This window comes from Herpailurus yagouaroundi, unplaced genomic scaffold, assembly GCF_014898765.1.
Source record: "Herpailurus yagouaroundi ecotype Mexico unplaced genomic scaffold, PumYag 160, whole genome shotgun sequence".
NCBI classification, from domain to species: domain Eukaryota; kingdom Metazoa; phylum Chordata; class Mammalia; order Carnivora; family Felidae; genus Herpailurus; species Herpailurus yagouaroundi.
In genome coordinates, this window is record NW_024412401.1 from 51,768,976 (window position 1) to 51,788,808 (window position 19,833).

A 19,833-nucleotide genomic window follows, 5' to 3' on the forward strand; every position below is an offset into this window, starting at 1 on the left:
TTCAGACAGAGGGCTGGGAGTTTTTGTTGGAGACTTCCAGGCCGGGGACTTGCCAAAACAATGAGTCTGTCTTTGATAAATTATAAAGGCAGCTAAAACACAAAACAGAGAAAAACTTCAAAATAAGTTAACCAAAGAAATATGCTTGAAATATTTCAGCAATTTCCTGATTCTTTTTTAACAGTCTTACAACTTCTAGCCCCAGTGTATTAGAAGTTACTTTGGTCCATAGTCACTGAAATAGAAGGAGAGAACACAGAAAAGATAGCAAATGAGACCAGCATCTCAATCCCACATGGGCCATTCAGTTGCTAAACAGTTTTAAGAAAAGGCCTTCTGTTCCCCTATACCCTGGTTGCCTTATTTGAAAAGTAGAATTGGAAATATCTATTTACCAAAGGTGAGTGACCATTTCTGCTGAAAGGGAAGCCAATGCTGATAGCGTTCATCTTGGTGTTGGCACAGGCCCAAGGTAGGCTAGTGAAACATTCGGCATGAGCCCCAAGATCTTGTTAAAATATAAATCATGGTCTCCAAGACTCGACCCCCTTCTCTTCCCTTGTTTCTAAGGCATTGTCATTGGCAAGAAACTTGCGTTTTCAGCTGTGGCAGGGTGGAAATTGACTACCTCTTTCTCTTCTCTCTCTCCCCTTAATAAATAATCTCACCCCAGAATATGACACTCACAAGGTCTCACATGAGTACAGCTGAAGATGACAGCCCGGATTCTAGAAAGTTAATGCCCAAATGACCTTTCTTTATGGCTGTGGGGTTCCTGTGAAGAACAAAAATACTAAAAGCCCTTTTAATGCAGTTCTAGAAAAGATCGGTTCCTCAGAAGAGGACAAAAATTAGTCACGTTACATACCCCAGGGAAAGAATTAAATACATGCATCCTGTTCTGAAGAAATCTGATGTATTTGGCAGTAGGTTAGCAGCTGTTTGTCCTTAGTACCGAGTGACAACAGACGTCTAACCAGTAAGGTTTAATACTAAAAAGTTGTCATGTGGTATTCAGCATATACGCTCAATTCGTTCAAGATGTAAGACCACAGGTTTGTTTTTTATTTTAATCTCGGTGTTCATTTTTTCTGCTTTTCTTTAAGTTGGGTGACACCTAACAAAACTTCTCTAGTGACAGAGAAGACAGCTAGGAAGTTGTAAGGTCTTTGGCTACGGGGTGGAGTGGAGGAAGTGTGTCCTCTGAGAAACAAAAATCTTAAACTTGTATATATTATACAGATGGTACAAGAACTCCCGACCCAAGTAATTAACATAAAAATTGGTCCCAGGTTGTCTGGAAGAAACCGATATAAAACCTTGCCGGGTTTCACCTAATCCTGCTTTTATGGGATTCTCAGAGAAAAAACCATCCCTATTGAAGACATGTTCATATAAAAAAGACCATAATAATCACAAATGCACAAGGAAATAAACCACCATGAGAGGTGATACAATAGAGAGAAAAATTATCAGCATCAGAACTTGAGGTAAAAGAACAATTTGGAAGAAAATATAAAACAGGAATATTTAAAGTAAAGAAATAAAAGAAGCAATAGAACTCAGAAGAAAATAGTAAGACATTATAAAAATGAAGCATATATGGAAAAGAACCAAATAGAACTTCTGGAAATAAAAAAATACGGTCACTGAAATTTGAAAACTTAACAGATGAGTTAAATAACAGAATAACTGAAGAGAATTCATGAAGTAGCTGAGAAAGTTACACAAAATGTAATATACAGAGATAAAGAAAGGGAAGGAATGGAAACAAAGTTAGAAGGCACGGGGAATAGGATGAGGAGTTTCACACACATCTACGAGGAGACCCAGAACCAACAATTTGAGAGAATGAAACCCAGGCAACATTTGAAGAGCTAGTACCTGAAAGCTTTTCCTACATTGACAAAAGGAACAAACCCCCAATTGAACCCCAAGCAGAAAAATTAGAAATAGAAAGTATGTACTCTGAAACATCATAGCGATGCTACAGAACTCCAAAGGCAAAGATACAGTCTTAACAACTAGGGAAGGAAAGTCAAATATCTACAAAGGAATGCAATTAAGTAGACAGCCAATTTCCCAAGAGGAATGATCAAAGATAAAACACACTGGGATGATATTTTCAAAATGTTTAGAGAAAATAATTGTCAGCTGAGAATTCCATACCTAGCTAAACCAGCACGGTAGAATGAGGGCAAAATAAAGACTTCAGACAAATAAAGAAGGAAGTACTGCTCACAAACCCTCAAGGAAGAAAAGTAGAACAACCTATCATCCGGGAAGGAGGAAATTTAACCCAGAAAGGAATAATATGGAAGAAGTAACAACACTGGGCCTGCCTGGTAATGTGTCTACAGCGGTGAGGATGGATGGTGAACTTCCAGGTGTCTGCCTCCTGGTCCAGTACAATCCCCGCCTCTCCTCCTTGGCTCCCTGATACTGAGGCCTCATGTCAATTGCTATTAGTCACCTTACCCCAACTCACTATTACCTGCCAGTTCTGTAGGTGAGAGCAGTGGTTAACAGTAAAGAGCTCATTCAACGTAATCCAATAGTAAAGTCATAGGGTCCACAGACAAGAACTGAATTTGAGGCATGGACACTCACTTCGGTCTTGGCTGTACCATATCCAGCAGGGCCACTTCCAGCTAATGATAATTCAACATCTTACCGCCTTACCCTGTTTATCCAGAAAGGGACAAAAGAATTCTAGAGAGGATCAGAACCCTTTTAGAAAATATAAAGCACTTTTCCACCGTGAGTTTTTTGAGAAGTAGGTTCAATAGCATTTCATCGGGGTCACATTCATTCTGCCATTTGGCTTTTAACATTCTTCATCATCTGTTCTCATGCCATCCCTCCAGGAGACCCTACTCAGTCCCCCTGCCCCACCAGGCAGCCCAACCTGAGCAGCATGTTCCCTCAGAACCCTGGATGCGGCACTTTCCACTCTGTTGACCTCTGCCTGCTTCATCTTTTCAATTTCTACACATCCTTCATGTTCAGGCCCCAATTCCAGCCTCAGGCCTATCTCAACAACCTGTCATCTCCACGGAGCTTTCACAGATGCAGAATCCTAGTATCTGAACTCCTCGTATTTGCTGCTCACAGGACCCGGTGATTTTCCACACGATGTCTCTCATAAACCATTTTTTAAATGCTTTTATTTATGAAAGAGAGAGACAGAGTGTGAGTAAGAGAGAGGCGAGAGAAGGAGGGAGACACAGAATCTGAAGCAGGCTCTGGGCTCTGAGCTGTCAGCAGAGCCTGACACGGGGCTCGAACTCACGAACTGTGAGATCATGACCTGCGCCAAAGTCGCATGCTTAACCGACTGAGCCACCCAGGTACCCCTCTCATAAACCATTTTTTTAAACTGCTATCGTTATTATCTTCACCAGGCAGTTTGGCATGTAACCTATGATACTCTATCTTATTCTCCAACTGACTCGAGTTTTCCTCGTCTCTCCAGTTTATCGTTATCGGCTAACCAAAGCCCTCACGAAAGGCACCCTGTTGCAATCCTCTTGATGAGCTATTTGTTCAATAAGTGTTCTTACAGAATGCCTAGATGCCTAGAATGTTCTAAATATACTCAAGTGATTCACAGTAGGTCGAAGGAGTAAGAACGGAGGAGGAAGGAGCCAGAAGTAACCAAAAGAGAGGGACACAAACAGACAAAATACAGATGATGACAAGTGTCGACCACTTAACCGTGGTCCAAAAGCAGGCCTCTCCTTTATGCAGATCACATACTGCTGAAACCTCACAACAAGCCCTTGAGGTGCACAATGTTATCCTTATTTCACAGAACAGGAAACACACTCAAGACAGGAAGCAAACCGTCTTGTGCCATCCCATTAATGAGTGGTGGAAACAAGATCCAAAGATTAAGAACAAACTCTTGCCCCAGCTAGCCCCCTCACTCTCAGTGAAAATGAAAATATTTCCTTAGATGAGTTGCCATATGGAAGCCTAAGTGAATATCATTTTTATGTATTTAATTCATTTTTGTATAGGCATATTCGTATGTTCATAAAATATGAATATATTCATATTTTTTAAAAAATATTTTTATTTTTGAGACAGAGAGAGACAGAGCATGAGCGGGGGAGGGGCAGAGAGAGAGGGAGACACAGAATTCAAAGCAGGTTCCAGACTCTGAGCCATCAGCACAGAGCCCGACGCAGGGCTCGAGCTCACGGACCGTGAGATCAAGACCTGAGCCGAAGTCAGACGCCCAACCAACTGAGCCACCCAGCCGCCCCAATATTCATATTATTTCTATTCAATTCATCTTAATCTTCAGGTCTGGGGCATGGGGATGACCTATTTATTATCTTACTGGGCTCTATTGCTATTTTGCAGATCATTTTGCAAACGTGGAGGTTGGTCAATGGTTATCTTTTAGGAACATTAAAACAAGGCTAAGACAGTCTCATGTCAAAATGAAAAAATGCATACTGGAAATATTTCACTGAAGAGGCTTTCGGAAGTATTTCATCTCTATGTAAATTCACTTTTGGTATCACCTCCACCCCCACCATTCCTGATACTCTTGAGATTTTGACATTTTGACTTCCTTGGGGTTTACTGGATGTTTATTTAACCAAACTCCATTGTTTAGCATAAAAACCACTTACGCCAAAAACAAGTAAGTGAAAATTAAGACTCACAATATAGGGACAGTAGCAATTGCTAGCAAATGAACTAAAAGTTGGAGCTGGGAAACCCAATTTGGCAATAAATTTCATATTTAAAAAAATAATAAAAAAAATAAAAGTTGGAGCTGAATGCAATTTAAAGAGCACTTCTGTAAAACACTTAACTGTAGTAAATAATTGCATGTTTCAACATTCCTATCACAAATTCATTAAATTTAAAAAAAATTTTTTTTAATGTTTATGTATTTTTGAGACAGAGAGAACACGATCGGGGGAGGGGCAGAGAGAGAGGAAGACACAGAATCTGAAGCAGGCTCCAGGCTCTGAGTGGTCAGCACAGAGCCTGATGTGGGGCTCGAACCCACGAACCGCGAGATCATGACCTGAGCCGAAGTCGGACGCTTAACCGACTGAGCCACCCAGGCACCCCCACAAATTCATTTTTAATGGTAAAACTAACACTGAGTGTCACAACCTTTAAAAAAACCCACAAAACTCATCTAACTAATATTCGCTTACGACACAGATCAAAGTTATGCCCTGTTTCCAGACATAAATACATTTACTCCACATCTAATAATTGGAGAACATTTCCATTAAATTCCATTTCCCATGTTAAGTGTCAAAAGAGGAAAACATATCCATTATTACCCAGGACAAATATTAAGAATCAAAACAACCGAAACCATTCAGAATGTTCACTTAATACGGGCACCCCGAGAGACAACGTATACGCAGAATATAAACTCTACAGATAGATACGTGAACAAGACAATAACAAAAGCGTTCCCTCTCGAATCTTTGATTTGAACACTGATCCATTTATAAAGGAACAGAGCAACAATACCCATTTTCGAAAGTCTCTTTTCAATCGTACACATTTTTTTCCCTCGTTGTAAATAAAAAAGCATTTCCAACCAAAGGATCGAGCTGCCGTTGCAAAATGTATTTCCTGCATGCATACTAACCACTTCCTCTTTCAAAAAAAAATTTTTTTGTTGTTGTTTTCTAAGCTGTTACAGTGAACAGTTCCTTCAGATAACCAGTCAGACATTTTATATGAAACAAATTTGGGAGAAGCACTAAAGATATTACCATGTTCCGTAAAGATGTCAAACCTCAGCGTTAGAGCGAGGGCAGCGAAAACATTTGACAAGTACAACTCCTTATACGTCCGGTGACTAAAGCAGTCATCTTGCAAGAGACTGTTTCCCCAAATGGTAAAAAAATTTAACACTGCTACTCGGCTGGCTTCAGTTAGAGAAGAAGTGAGCCTACCGTGCCTGTGCGTTTCGGAGTCCTCAACTGAAGAAAATTTCCCAACTGCTCAACTCCTTTTCTCTTATTGAGATAATTACCACACTGAAAATCATTCAAAGCAAATCCTTTCCTTCTTGCATAAAGTTAGCACAGATTCTTTACTATAGTTTTATTTTGCTCTCCAAAACATCCGATTAGGTAACACAGGACACATTAAAAAAAAAAAAAAAAAAAAAAAAGAGCGTGTGTATATTTTATCATAAACTAGAAATGTGAAGTCTTATCACATACTTCTCGAATTTTTTTTTGTGAATGTTTCTTTATTTTTGAGAGAGAGAGAGGAGACAGAGTGCACGCCAGGGAGGGAGAGGGAAAGAGAGAGAGAGACACACAGAATCTGAAGCAGGCTCCAGGCTCGGAGTTGTCAGCACAGAGCCCGACACGGGGCTCGAACTCACGAACTGACAGATCATGACCCGAGCCGAAGTCGGACGCTTAACCGACTGAGCCACCCAGGTTGACTCTATCACCTACTTCTTAAAGTTCTACCTTCATTCATAAATGGCTCAGAAGTTCCTATTCTATTTCACGCTAGGGACCTCCCTAAAGAATCTAAAAGCTACGAATGTTCAAAGCCAAATACTTTTAGAAGCTGTAGTAACTGCACATAAACAGAACGCTAACTCCCTGAGTAACTAACACGTTCTTCTAAGCGCTGATGGTCAGGATCTGAATGTAATTTAACTTTTAAAACGTTTCCTCGAGTCAGGTTCTATAGCAACACTCATGAGCAAGCCCAGTAGTGAAGCCTCCTGCATTGTCTAGAGAATTCTTTTGGTTAATCAAGACTCAGAATTGCAATGAACTTGAATAAAGAAGCCCCATTAACAGTTTCAGGGCACACAACCGCCCCTAAAAATGCAGACTTTGGCAGCAAAAAGAATCGCCCGAGATAAATGAAACAAGAGCTGTGAGAAAGGGAGAAACTGACACCAGCGTTTAAAAACATAACTTGAAATTCACTAACAATTCGTAACCACTAACTGTGCAGTTTTTTGTTAAACAATATCCTATTTTGCATTTAGAAATTATGTAAGCGCCCAACAGTCACAAGGCAAGGGCGAATTAGAGAAAGGGAATTATTCATTGCCCGACATGGATGAACTCCGTGTAATGCATGCGTTTAGAAAACACTGTTCTCTCTGTTCCGGAATATTAGTTCACATTCCATTCATTTTGATAACCTTTTCCTTTTTCCTCCTAACACCACACTAACCATGGGCAGCTCCATCAGAAGGCAGAGATTAGGCACTGCTCCTCGCCCAACTGGGTCCAGTGTGTCGTTCTTCCAAAGCAGACCGACGGACAAAACCTGACTGTAAAGACTTTTGTCACCAAAATGCCACTGAAGAGCCCGTTAGAGGGCAAACGGGAAAATTCACAATACGGAGAGCTGAATCCCGGGAGGAAAGTGAAAGCCAAGCTCCTTAACGTCAAGGATTGTGTGCTGGCGTGTGGGTGTCTCGGGGTGCCACCCCCACACCTCCCCAGCACGCAGTCGGTGGGTCGTGGGTGAGGGAACGAGCGGGCGAATCATTCCGAAGGATCACGCCTTAGGAATTCTTCAACACGTTCAACGCTTTTTGAAAATCAGACTAGGACCGTGAAATCACGATTCCATTACAATCCCCTGAAATTAAAACAAAGCCAAACAAACAAACAAAATAGGTAACTCATTGGGGGAGGGTGGGAGGGGGGGTGGGGGGAGGCCTGTGAAAAGAGAAATAGGCAATGTTCAGAATTTAGTTGGATAAAAAGCTGTACCGAGCAGGGGCGCCTGGCTGACTCCATCAGGCGAGCACGCAACTCTTGATCTCAGGGTTGTGAGTTCGAGTCCCATACTGGGCATGGAGATTACTTAAATAAATAAATAAACTTAAAAAAAAAAAAATGGTCCACAACACTCCTCGTCAAGGAAAATGCAAACACAAAAGGAAACCACTACCAGATTCCACTCCCCCGCTCATCCAGAAGTCTTTCTATTTCAAGACCGAGAGCACCTCTTGTGGGTACGGATGAAGAGCAGCCCGCGGAGGGGCATCCGTGGGCACGGCCACCTCGTCAAGCTCTTTGACAGCACGCCAGAGGCAGGTACCCAAGTATGACTCACGATGCCACACCCAGGTCTACGCCCAAGAAAAGCGAGAGATCGTGGCCACCAAAGATACGTCTAGAGAGGTTCGTGGTAGCTTCCTTCTTAATGCAGCCTCACTACGGAGACAACCCAGATGCCCCCGAACACGGGAAGGGATACACACTGGGGTCTGTCCACACACGGAATATCACATGGCGACCGAGAAAGGGCAACTCAAATGACCACCACATGCAACAAAAATATGAGGGTCAGAAACACAACGTTGAGTCAGAGAAGCCAGACAGAAGGATATATGTTGCATACCTTGTACGAAGTACAGAAGCAGGTTAAACCAACGTACGATAGGGGTCAGAGCGATAGTTACCTTTGGGACGGGGGAGTGTTCAAGGGAGCCTGTGGGGTTCTAGAGACGTCCCCATCTAAGCTGGCAGTGCATGGTTTCCTACAGACGTAAAAACTCATTGAGTTGTCCACTTAAGATGTGGCCACTTTATTGTATCTAAATTCACCTCAATAAAAAACTAATTTATTTCTAAATTTTTTTTTCAACGTTTATTTATTTTTGGGACAGAGAGAGACAGAGCATGAACGGGGGAGGGGCAGAGAGAGAGGGAGACACAGAATCGGAAACAGGCTCCAGGCTCCGAGCCATCAGCCCAGAGACCGACGCGGGGCTCGAACCCACGGACCACGAGATCGTGACCTGGCTGAAGTCGGACGCTTAACCGACTGCGCCACCCAGGCGCCCCAAAAACTAATTTATTTCTAAAGTAAGCTCTATACCCAACACGGGGCTTGAACTCACAACCCTGAGATCAAGACGTGCATGCCCTGCCAAGGGAGCCAGCCGGGCGCCCCAATAAAAACCCATTGTGAACGTTCTAGAACACGTATCAAGTGGCAAGAGTGACCACCTCTCATGAGGGCCTGGGAAGGGGGCAGAATACCTTTCGCCTTACTCTCAATGTATCTTAATTATTATTACTATTGTTTTACCAGAGAATCCTACATTTGAGTGAGGCATTGTGGGTTTGATTTTTCCATGTTCCCTTGTAGCCCTCTGACTTCTCAATATTACAAAAGAGACAGTAGGGACTATATTTTCCACCTTAAAAAAGAGGTGCTTCAACTTAAGCGCGTGGGTCACGAGCCACAGGGCGACCTATTCTAACATATATTGGTTCTTTTACCAACCCGGATCAGCGAATTCCTAATCACTAGAACTCATGTTAAGTCTTCAAGTTCAAAACCTCCTGAGCGCTGCATCTTGGCAAAGGAGAGGAGACCGCGACCTTCCTTGAGCTTCATCACCAACAAAAGCCACTCCATTGAGCGATTTCCTTCCCCCATCATTCCTCAGAGGAACAAGGCATCCTCACACATCCAAATATATTCCCCAGAGATAAAACTACCAGGGGTCTTTTTTTTATTTGTAATGTCTATTTGATACATATAAATGCATTTCTAGTTAGACTGGGCGCCTCGAGGACAACACAGAGCTTCTTGTAAGCAAATTACTAAATATCTGCCCACATGCTGACACTGACCACAAAGCACAAGGCTACTGATGCCCCACACAGACTTGGACAGATTTAGGTGACCTGAACACAGCGCATGCGAAAACCACGGGACGTTTTATTTTTCAAAAAAAAAAAAAAGACAAAGACGACGAAATTCAGGCTCATCATACCCAGATCCTAAGTCATCTAGAAGATGCATGTACCTAGAGTTCACGTCACCTGTTATCATCAAACACAGACGCCATGTGCAGAAAGAAGTCCCTTCTGCTGCTACCGGGGAGGGTTCCCTCTCTGTAAACACGGTGCTATCATTCCAAATGTCGCCGAACTGATCGCCGCACGAGGGAGGGTGAGTTGTTTCTAACACAATTGGATGACTGAATCATGGGCGGAAACCGGGGGGAAAGACATTTATATCAGATTCAAAGACCGTCAGAAGTCACAATGGGAAATTACATTACACAGCGACAAGAAGGGAAACGTTACTTCCTTTCAGCTTGACACTGACAAGAGGCTTCGCCGGTGACAAAGGAGAGCAGATCGCCGTGTGTTTGGGGAAATCAGTGTTCCAAGTCCCCCTCTTGGGCAAAATGACACGATTTCCAATATTTCGACACTGCTCTATCTGCTTCAGGTTTGTGATGCCAAAATCATTTATCATATCCTCGGGGAGGAGGTGAGTGGGACTTGCATAAAAATAGCAAAATGGTGTCTTCAGGATAAGAAAAAACAGTATGCCCTTGGAAATATCAAGACAGTCAAGGAGAACAATTCAATTTGGCCAGGACCTGACACAAAGTCCTAAAGCCCTAACTGGCCCCAGGAACTGCACTGCTCAAAGCTAACTGGGGTCTGACCCGAGGGCGAAAAGCAAAGAAAACAATCACCCTGGAAATTTCGGAGCCACAGAAAGGGCCAGAACTCATACAGCATGTGTGGACCTCAACCCCCAAGTTGAGATTAATGCAGTCCTGGCTGGGGAGTGACCTCAGGGAACGCCAGCTCATCCTGGAGAACCCACTTTAAAGCCAGGCCAGGGGCGCCTGGGTGGCGCAGTCGGTTAAGCCTCCGACTTCAGCCAGGTCACGATCTCGCGGTCCGTGAGTTCGAGCCCCACGTCAGGCTCTGGGCTGATGGCTCAGAGCCTGGAGCCTGTTTCCGATTCTGTGTCTCCCTCTCTCTCTGCCCCTCCCCCGTTCATGCTCTGTCTCTCCCTGTCCCAAAAATAAATAAACGTTGAAAAAAAAAATTTAAAAAAAATAAATAAATAAAAAATAAAGCTAGGCCATACACTGGGAATGCAAGCTGGTACAGCCACGCTGGAAAACAGTACGGAGGCTGCTCAAAAAACTAAAAAGAGAGCTGCCCTACGACCCAGCAATGGCACTACTAGGCATTTCTCCAAGGGAGACAGGTGTGCTGTTTCGAAGGGACGCATGCACCCCCATGTGTATAGCAGCACTCTCGACAATAGCCAAAGGATGGAAAGAGCCCGAATGTCCATCGATGGATGAATGGATAAAGAAAGATGTGGTCTATATAGACAATGGAGCATTACTCGGCAATCAGAAAGAATGAAATCTTGCCTTTCGCAACTGCGTGGATGAAACAGGAGGGTATTCTGCTAAGTGAAAGTAGTCAGAGAAAGACAAAAATCAGATGACTTTACTCATATCAGGACTTTAAGAGACAAAACAGATGAACATAAGGGAAGGGAAACAAAAATAATACAGAAACAGGGAGGGGGACAAAACAGAAGAGACTCATAAATATGGAGAACAAACTGAGGGTCACGGGAGGGGTGGTGGGAGGGGGGATGGGTGAAATGGGGGAGGGGCACTAAGGAATCTACTCCTGAAATCACTGTTGCACTAGATGCTAACTAATTTGGATGTAAATTTAAAAAATTTTTCTTTAATATTTATTTATTTATTTATTTATTTATTTATTTAGGACAGAGAGACAGAGCATGAGCAGGGGAGGGGCAGAAAGAGAGGGAGACACAGAATTCCAAGCAGGCTCCAGGCTCTGAGCTGTCAGCACAGAGCCCGATGCGGGGCTCGAACTCACAGACCGTGAGACCACGACCTGAGGCGAAGTCGGGTGCTCAACTGACTGAGCCACCCAGGCGCCCCAATTTGGATGAAAATCTAAAAAAAAAAAAAAGCAAAGAAAAGAAAAAAAAGCTAGGCCATGGATAAAATTCCAAGGAACACACATTCAAAATCAAACAGTCTATTCTACACCTCCCATGTTTTTCTGCTGTGATTTATACCTTTTTATGGGACTGAAGTATAGGGCAATGATGCGAGGATAACATAAAAGCCTTGCTAGTCTACGTGCAGTTTTTCACAGCACATTAATATCTACTGGGAAGATATTTCCGCCTATGTGAAAATAATGGATAACTACCGAAAGCTATCTGGTGGATCAGATTTTTCAGTCTGATGAAAGGCATCTCATCAGAAGCGAATGTTCCCAGGGGCGCCTGGGTGGCTCAGTTGGTTGAGATCCGACTTCAGCTCAGGTCACGATCTCACGGTTCGTGGGTTCGAGCCCCACGTCGGGCTCTGTGCTGACAGCTCAGAGCCTGGAACCGGCTTTGGATTCTGTGTCTCCCTCTCTTTCTCTCTCTCCCCCTCCCCTGCTCACACTCTGCCTCCCTTTCTCTCAACTCTGGATAATAAAACATTAAAAGAAAAAAAAAGAAGTGAATGCTGCCCAAAACTATATCTCTGGAGGTCCTACTACCCTTAAGGACCTGCATCATGAAGGACAAGGGCTGTGATCCTCGGTGCAGATGCCTAGTTTTACTAAAGTTGTTCTTCTGTTGGAGCTCTGGGTACCAAGTTCTCTTCACTGTTGAGAGATCAGTTTCCAGGCCTATTTTCCCCCAGAAGCCCTGTCTGTTGTTTTTAGCAGTATTTTTGCAGAACGTAAGGTTCACGGCGATGCGTTTATGGCATTATAGAAGAAATGTCTGTATCACAAAAATACACAAGGAAACAAGTCACCGTGAGCAAGTGAGCAGAAACAGCAAACTGAAGCATCAGGCCCGCAAAGAGTAGACGCTGAAATTAATCAAAAAGAGAATATAAAATTCGTACGTTTCCTATGTCTCAAGAAGTAACATATGATGTGAAAGTGTGACAACGTCACCAGAAAATAACAAAATGTCTCTACAGATTTTAAATAGAGCCTGAAGGAACTTCTGGAAAGTAAAATTAACACCTGAACTTAGAGAACTTAGAGAACCCGCAGACTAGACACAGCGTAAGAGAGAATTCGTGAAATGAAAGTCATATCTGAAGGAATTCCACGGGACACAGAAGAGACAGAGAGACAGAGATGAGAAATACAAATACACTTTCACAGGCAAAGAGGATAAAAAGTAGAAGTTTTAACTTGCGCCTTATCATCAGAGTTCCAGAAGAAATAGAAGAAAGACGGATAGGCATGTGTGGGAAAACTCCAATCTGGAGCCAATAAATTCAGTGAATCAGAAGCAAGATAGAAAAGAAATTCACAGCTAGATGTGTTATAGTGAAATGTCAGCGAAGAACTTAGACCAAAAATATCTCCATAGTCAGCAAGAACAGACATGATCTTCAAAGGGTTAACAGTTACATGGACTTCTCATCCCTTGTGACTTCTCAACACAAATGAGAGCCAGGAGATGGCAGAATTAGGTTCCTCCAGGTACAATCACCCTGGGATTGTTTACATGGAGAAATCATCTTTCAGAGATGAGAGGGAAGTGAAGTCCATTCCAATCAAACGAACACTGAGATTTTATTGCAGTGAATCTTGGCTAATGGCACTTCTAAAGGATGTCCTTTGGAATTAAGATCCCCGATACAAAAAGGAATAGTGAACAAAGAAAGTGGAAAGCATACTTATAGGACTGTATAAAATTACCAAAGCCCAGCTTGTGTAATTGAACCCCAAATATCTCACAAATAAATGGCAACAAGGGAGCTGGTTTAGTTAAAGGGTTGTGTGAGAAAACATCACTGGGGCGCCTGGGTGGCTCAGTTGGTTAAGCATCCGACTTCGGCTCAGGTCACGATCTCGTGGTCTGTGAGTTCGAGCCCCGCGTCGGGCTCTGTGCTGACGGCTCGGAGCCTGGAGCCTGCTTCCGATTCTGAGTCTCCCTCTCTCTCTTCCCCTCCCCTGCTCACACTCTGTCTCTCTCTCTCTCTCCTTCAAAAATAAACAAACATTGGGGCGCCTGGGTGGCGCAGTCGGTTAAGCGTCCGACTTCAGCCAGGTCACGATCTCGCGGTCCGTGAGTTTGAGCCCCGCGTCAGGCTCTGGGCTGATGGCTCAGAGCCTGGAGCCTGTTTCCGATTCTGTGTCTCCCTCTCTCTCTGCCCCTCCCCCGTTCATGCTCTGTCTCTCTCTGTCCCAAAAATAAATAAACGTTGAAAAAAATAAAAAATTAAAAAAAAAATAAACAAATAAACATTAAAAAAAAATTTTTTTTTAAGAAAAAAGAGAAAACATCACTAAAGATTCCGATATACTTTGTAGTTCAGGCTGAATACGTCTGTTCAAATGTCTAGGCTAACCAATAAAAGCATAGGAAGAGAATACAGGAGATCTCCAAAATGGCCCAGGGGAAAGACCGAATGAGGAAAATAAAACAAAAACAGAAATTTCAAAGCACGAGAAGGCAAGAAACAAAGAAAGTCAAGGCAAGAGGTAAGGGAACATAGAGAAAGCAAGACAAAGAGAAAACAAAATGAGATGATACACATGAATCCAAACGCTCCAGGGGAAAGATAAGGACCATCAGGGTGGATTCAAAAGAAATCTCGCCGTGCCCCCCATGGCTAACCAAAAGAGCTAGCATAGATCAGGCAATACAGACTTTAAGGCATAAAGCATCACGGCAGAAAGAAATTCACCACACATGGATGAAAACTTAAAACACACTGAAGGTACTGCAATTCTAAAATTTATTTATTTTTTAAAGGTTTTCTTTTTTTAATTTATTTAATTTCTTTTTTTTTTTTTAGTTTTTTTTTTTAAGTTTATTTATTTTGAGAAAGAAAGAGAGGGCAGGGGAGGGGAAGAGAGAGAGGAGAGAGAATCCCAAGCAGGCTCCATGCTGTCAGCCCAGCGCTGACATGGGGCTCGAACTCACCGACGTGAGATCAAGATCTGAGCCAACACCAAGAGTCAGACGCTTAACCAACTGAGCCACCCAGGTGCCCAAATTTAATTTCTTTAAGTAATCTCTATGCCCAACATGGGGCTCAAACTCCCGTCCCCAAGTCAGAGTCGCACGCTCTACTGACTAAGCCAGCCGGGCGCTCCTAAAATTTATTTTTTCCTAAGGTAACTTCACGGTACAAGAAAAAAAAGTAAGAGTAAATGACAAATCTTCCACCATTATGATCTGCCATAAATGGCTTTGAGTCCCTTGTACATATGAACACTGTTAGTATTCCCATGAATCCTGTTCTTCTGTGTTCCCATTTTACAGACAAGAAAAGTAAGGCACAAAGAAGTAACATATCTCCCACGAAGAAATGATACAACCAATGGCAACAAGAATCCTTCACCATGGGAGGATTTGCATATCAGCAAGTTAGATCTAATGCAAATAGGTAGGGATGAAAAATACATATTCTTTTCAATTACTTATAGAACACTGATAAAAACTGACCATGTGCTGGGGCATAAAACAAGTCTCAAATAAACCAAAGATTCAAACTCAGAGTTTCCAGAACGATGATGCAATTAAATTATAGAAATCAATATCAAAGATACTGAACTTACCGAAGAGAAGTTTAACTACGTCATACAGTGGGAAATTTTAAAATAGGCTTCCAAATAAATCATAGGAGAGATTCAATAATAGTAAAGGAAATGAAAAGTATCTGGAAATGAACAACAACGATACTTCATATCAAAATCTGTGGGTTACACACAAAATCATATGTAAATGGGAAATGTATTACTTAAATGCTCATATTAGAAAAGAAGAAAGGGGCGCCTGGGTGGCTCAGTCGGTTGAGCGTCTGACTTTGGCTCAGGTCATGATCTCGTGGTTTGTGAGTCTGAGCCCTGTGTTGGGCTCTGTGCTGACAGCTCGGAGCCTGGAGCCTGCTTCGGAGTCTGTGTCTCCCTCTCTCTCTGCCCCCTTCCTGTTTGTGTGCTCTCTTTCAAAAACAAAAATAAAAACAAACAAACCAAATAAACACACATTTTAAAAAAACGAAAAAAAAAAAGAAAAGATGAAAGACTGTAATGACATAAAGAACCGAAGAAAGAAATTTCTGGAAGGGGAGGAGAATAAATCCAAAGACACTGACAGAAGAGGAAGAAGAAAAAGAAAAAGAAACTAGATGAAATAGAAACTACAAATAGACAAAGGAAGCTCCATGACGATCGATTTCGGGTTCTCGGAAAATGCGAATAAAAATGATCTGGAATGCTGGTCCTCCAAAAAAAACCCCCAGAGATATAAATAAACAATTTTAGGAGTAAATAAGGGGGCACAACAGCACAGACAGCAAAACTAAGGTGAGAGAATATTATGGGCAACTTTAAGCCAATAAATTTAAGGGGTGCCTAGGGCTCAGTCGGTTGAGTGTCCAACTTCGGCTCAGGTCATGATCTCGCCGTTCGCGGGTTCCAGCCCTGTGTCGGGCTCTGTGCTGACAGCTCGGAGCCTGGAGCCTGCTTCGGATTCTGTGTCTCCCTCTCTCTCTGCCCCTCCCTCGCTCGTGCTCTGTCTCTGTCTCTCGATAATACATAAACATAAAAAAAAATTTTTAAGCCAATAAATTTGAAAATTCAGGATGAAGTGGATATAGGTCTAGAAAAACACAATCTGCCAGTACCGACCAAAGGGGAAGCAGACGATGAAGGAATTGACTCTGTAGTTAGAGACTTCCCACAGTGAAGTATTACGAAACATTCAATAGACATTAATTTCAACTTCCATGGATTATTTCAGAAAATAGAAAAACAAACCGGCAACATGCTCGTAAAGCAAACTAGGACGGACGCGAAAGGAAAATTATAGATCCATTTCAATGGAAACAGATGCAAAACTCTTAGGTAAAATATTTACAAAACCAATTCAGCTAATGTATTAAAAAAAAAAACAAACCCAAAACATCATCACCTAGTTGGGTTCATCACAAGAATGCTAATTTGGTTCAATATAAGAAAACTGACTCAGGTCAGTTAGCCTGATAAAGTGTATATATTAAAATCATGCTTAATGGAGAATTATTTGAAGTACTCTCTTCACACTCAAGAATCGAGATAAAGAAGTCCACAATAATTGCTTTTACCAGCATAACGGCGCTCATGACCAACAGAGCAAGATGAGAAAAATAAAGAAAAGGCATAAGGGTTGAAAAAGAAATAAAGCTGTCATTATTTGCTGGTGCTAGGCCTGTCTCTACACACACACACACACACACGCACACTCCAAAGTAGAAATACAAAGAGAATTTAGCAAGGCATCTGGCCCGATGTTCTACATAGTCCATGTGAATTAAGAACATCACGCCGAATGAAGAAACAATCAAGAATGAAGGAAATAAATGAAAGTATGATTTTTGTTTATATAATGGTGAAAAAGAAGCAAAATTATAAATATACTCTTCGGAGATACATACACCCGTGGCAAAGCTGGGACAATTAGCAAGGAGGTGATTAACACTGAATTAAGGATAAAGGGCACCTCCACGGTGAGGATCAGGGGCATGAAGTTAGGGATAGACTTCAAAGGCATCAATAAGATTGTATTTCTTTTTTTTTTTTTTATCTGTATTTATTTTTGAGAGAGACAGACACAGAGCGGGAGCAGGGGAGGGGCAGAGAGAGAGGGAGACACAGAACCTGAAGCAGGCTCCAGGCTGTCAGCACAGAGCCCGATGCGGGGCTCGAACTCACGGACCGTGAGATCATGACCTGAGCCGAAGTCAGACGCCTAATCGACTGAGCCACCCAGGCGCCCGTCAAGTATTTTTGTAATAAGCAAAGATAGCTTTTATGCTAAGAAAAGGCCATAAGAGAAATTCCTTTTTTATTAATTTTTTTTTATGTTTTTTATTTTTGAGAGAGAGACAGACAGACAGAGAGTGCAAGCGGGGGAGGGGCAGAGAGAGAGGGAGACACAGAATCGGAAGCAGGATCCGGACTCTGAGCTGTAGGCACAGAACCCGACGGGGGGCTCAAACTCACGAGCCGTGAGATCATGACCTGAGCCGAAGTCGGACGCTTAACCCACTGAGCCGCCCAGGCGCCCCCATAAAAGTAATTTTCTTTTAAGAAGATCTTTAAATGAGTAAAATTCACTCTGATTTAACATTTAGGCTAACAAAACATTTGATAAAGAAGGGGCATGTCTTTGCGAGGTACGCTACCCCTATACTGGCGTACCTCATTTAGCCCCCAAACGATTTCAACGGAGTCCCATTGTAAACAGTTTGGGGAGCTGGCTATTTAATAGGAATTTATGACAAACCTACGGTACTTTATGGTTACTCTATCAGCACATTAATATCTTTTGGCAAAGTATCCCCACTCGGGCTCAAATACAGACATTGAGACTATGTATTTTAATATCTTCGGCAATGTTCAAGGAAGGCAGGGTGATAAATACCTAGGCTTTAAGCCAGGCATCTGGCAGACCTAGACCAGTAACTAAATCATCCACGCTATTTTCCAACTCAACTCGTCCCCCACGAATCTGGCAAAAGTGAAAGAAACCTATGAAAATGCCAGGCTTCTCCCCACAGAGAGCAGCAGGCTGAGGATGCCAAAACGGCCCTGGGCGGTCATGGGATGAATACAGCCATTTACCAGCCTTAAGCTGTTTACCCTGTATTGATGACTCTTCGGAAAAGAAAACTCTGCTTCTGGGGAAAAACACATAGACGACCACAAGAAGGTACAGTGCGAGCTTTATCACCTTCCTAACTGCGACACAAGTCGGGGACGCCCAGATGCCAGCCCTCAGCTACAACCTGCTAACAACCGGAATGAATCCACGGCAAGGCAGGCCGGCCCTCCAGGCCCTTTATCTCCCAAACGGAAGCATCGGAGGCTGTCGATCTCTTCCAGATGGCTCTGCAGCCCTGTGCTCTGGCTTTTAAAGGGGTGGACTTGTTCTCTGAAAAGCCATTAAGGGAAAAGCCACAACCTCCGGAAACCACCCTGCTGCGAGCTGCTCCCAGGCTGAGTCTCGGCGTCACCATCCTGGGGACTACACAATCCGGCCAACTGCCCCCGATCGGCACACCGGAGACGCCCCGAAAGTCAGGGCTTCTGGCCCCCACGACAGGTGACACAAAACGGAAAGCACTGATCCCAGGGTGGGTGGCCTTCTGCGGTGCCGTCGGAAAGGAGAGCTTGGGGACAGGCAGCCTGGGGAGGAGAGGCTCCAGGCCCAGATAAGGGAAGGAAGTGAAAGAGTCTCACTGTCACCTCACCTTCTCAACGTCTGCTTTGGTGACATTGATGTCGGCGTCCATCTTCTCAAAGTACTGCTGTGCCCTGTCCGCCTCTTTGCAGTCACGTTCAAATCGCCTTTTACTCTGAAAGCAGGGGCGAGTGGTGGCAGGAGAGCAGGTGTTAATGCAACCGCGAGATTCCTACGCGAGGGTATCTTTTCATCTCCATCCCCCAAGGAGCTTTCTCCTTCCTCTGAGCTGATTAGTGACGATTTCGGGAAGTTACTCGAACAGCTGCATTTATTTCCACCCTAACCCATCTCCCCTTTGTTCTTTGCGTGTGATTTTTTTTTTTCTTTTTTAAGAAAAACGCTCTACGTGAGCTCTTGGGGCTCAGCATCCTAGTCTCCCTAAGGGTGCCTACAAACAAATCCAATTCAAACTGGAAGATCTCTGAAGGCGTGTCTTGGGCGTTTTTGTTTCGCGCTTACTGATCGCTTCGAGCTCGCGTTCACATTTAAGAAACCTAAAGCCGTTTCTCGGGCCGTTTGTCCTCCACTTACTGATTCGAGTTGCTTCCAGCAGATCTCTATGTGCTGTTGTGCCTTCCGCCCATCGTGAAAGTACTGGAAACAGAAAACGCACAGTGATTAGCACCCCCTCTTTCCCAGGGTCACACCTGAGGGAAAAAAAAAATCGTCAACTCAAATCATATTTAATTTCTTGTTTTAAGTAGGCTCCATGCCCAACAGGGGGCTTGAACTCACAACCCTGGGATCCAGCGTCGCGTGCTCTGCCTACTGAGCCAG

At 43.3% G+C, this 19,833-nt stretch overlaps 1 protein-coding gene across 11 annotated transcripts in view; it reads right to left on the minus strand.

The window, feature by feature from the left end:
- The window catches only part of FNBP1 (formin binding protein 1), a 144,374-nt gene that overhangs the window by 44,909 nt on the left and 79,632 nt on the right, over nucleotides 1–19,833 (minus strand). For 9 of the 11 annotated variants that reach the window (XM_040482634.1, XM_040482632.1, XM_040482642.1 and 6 more), the window contains exons 5-6: nucleotides 19,588–19,650; nucleotides 19,064–19,168 (exon numbers count right to left, since the gene is read on the minus strand). The exons of 1 other annotated variant lie outside the window; for it this stretch is intronic. In XM_040482634.1, coding sequence (XP_040338568.1) covers nucleotides 19,064–19,168; nucleotides 19,588–19,650 — 168 coding nt within the window. Of the gene's footprint in view, nucleotides 1–395; nucleotides 465–19,063; nucleotides 19,169–19,587; nucleotides 19,651–19,833 lie in introns of those variants that run through there. One more of the 11 variants, XM_040482643.1, reaches the window with a different exon arrangement.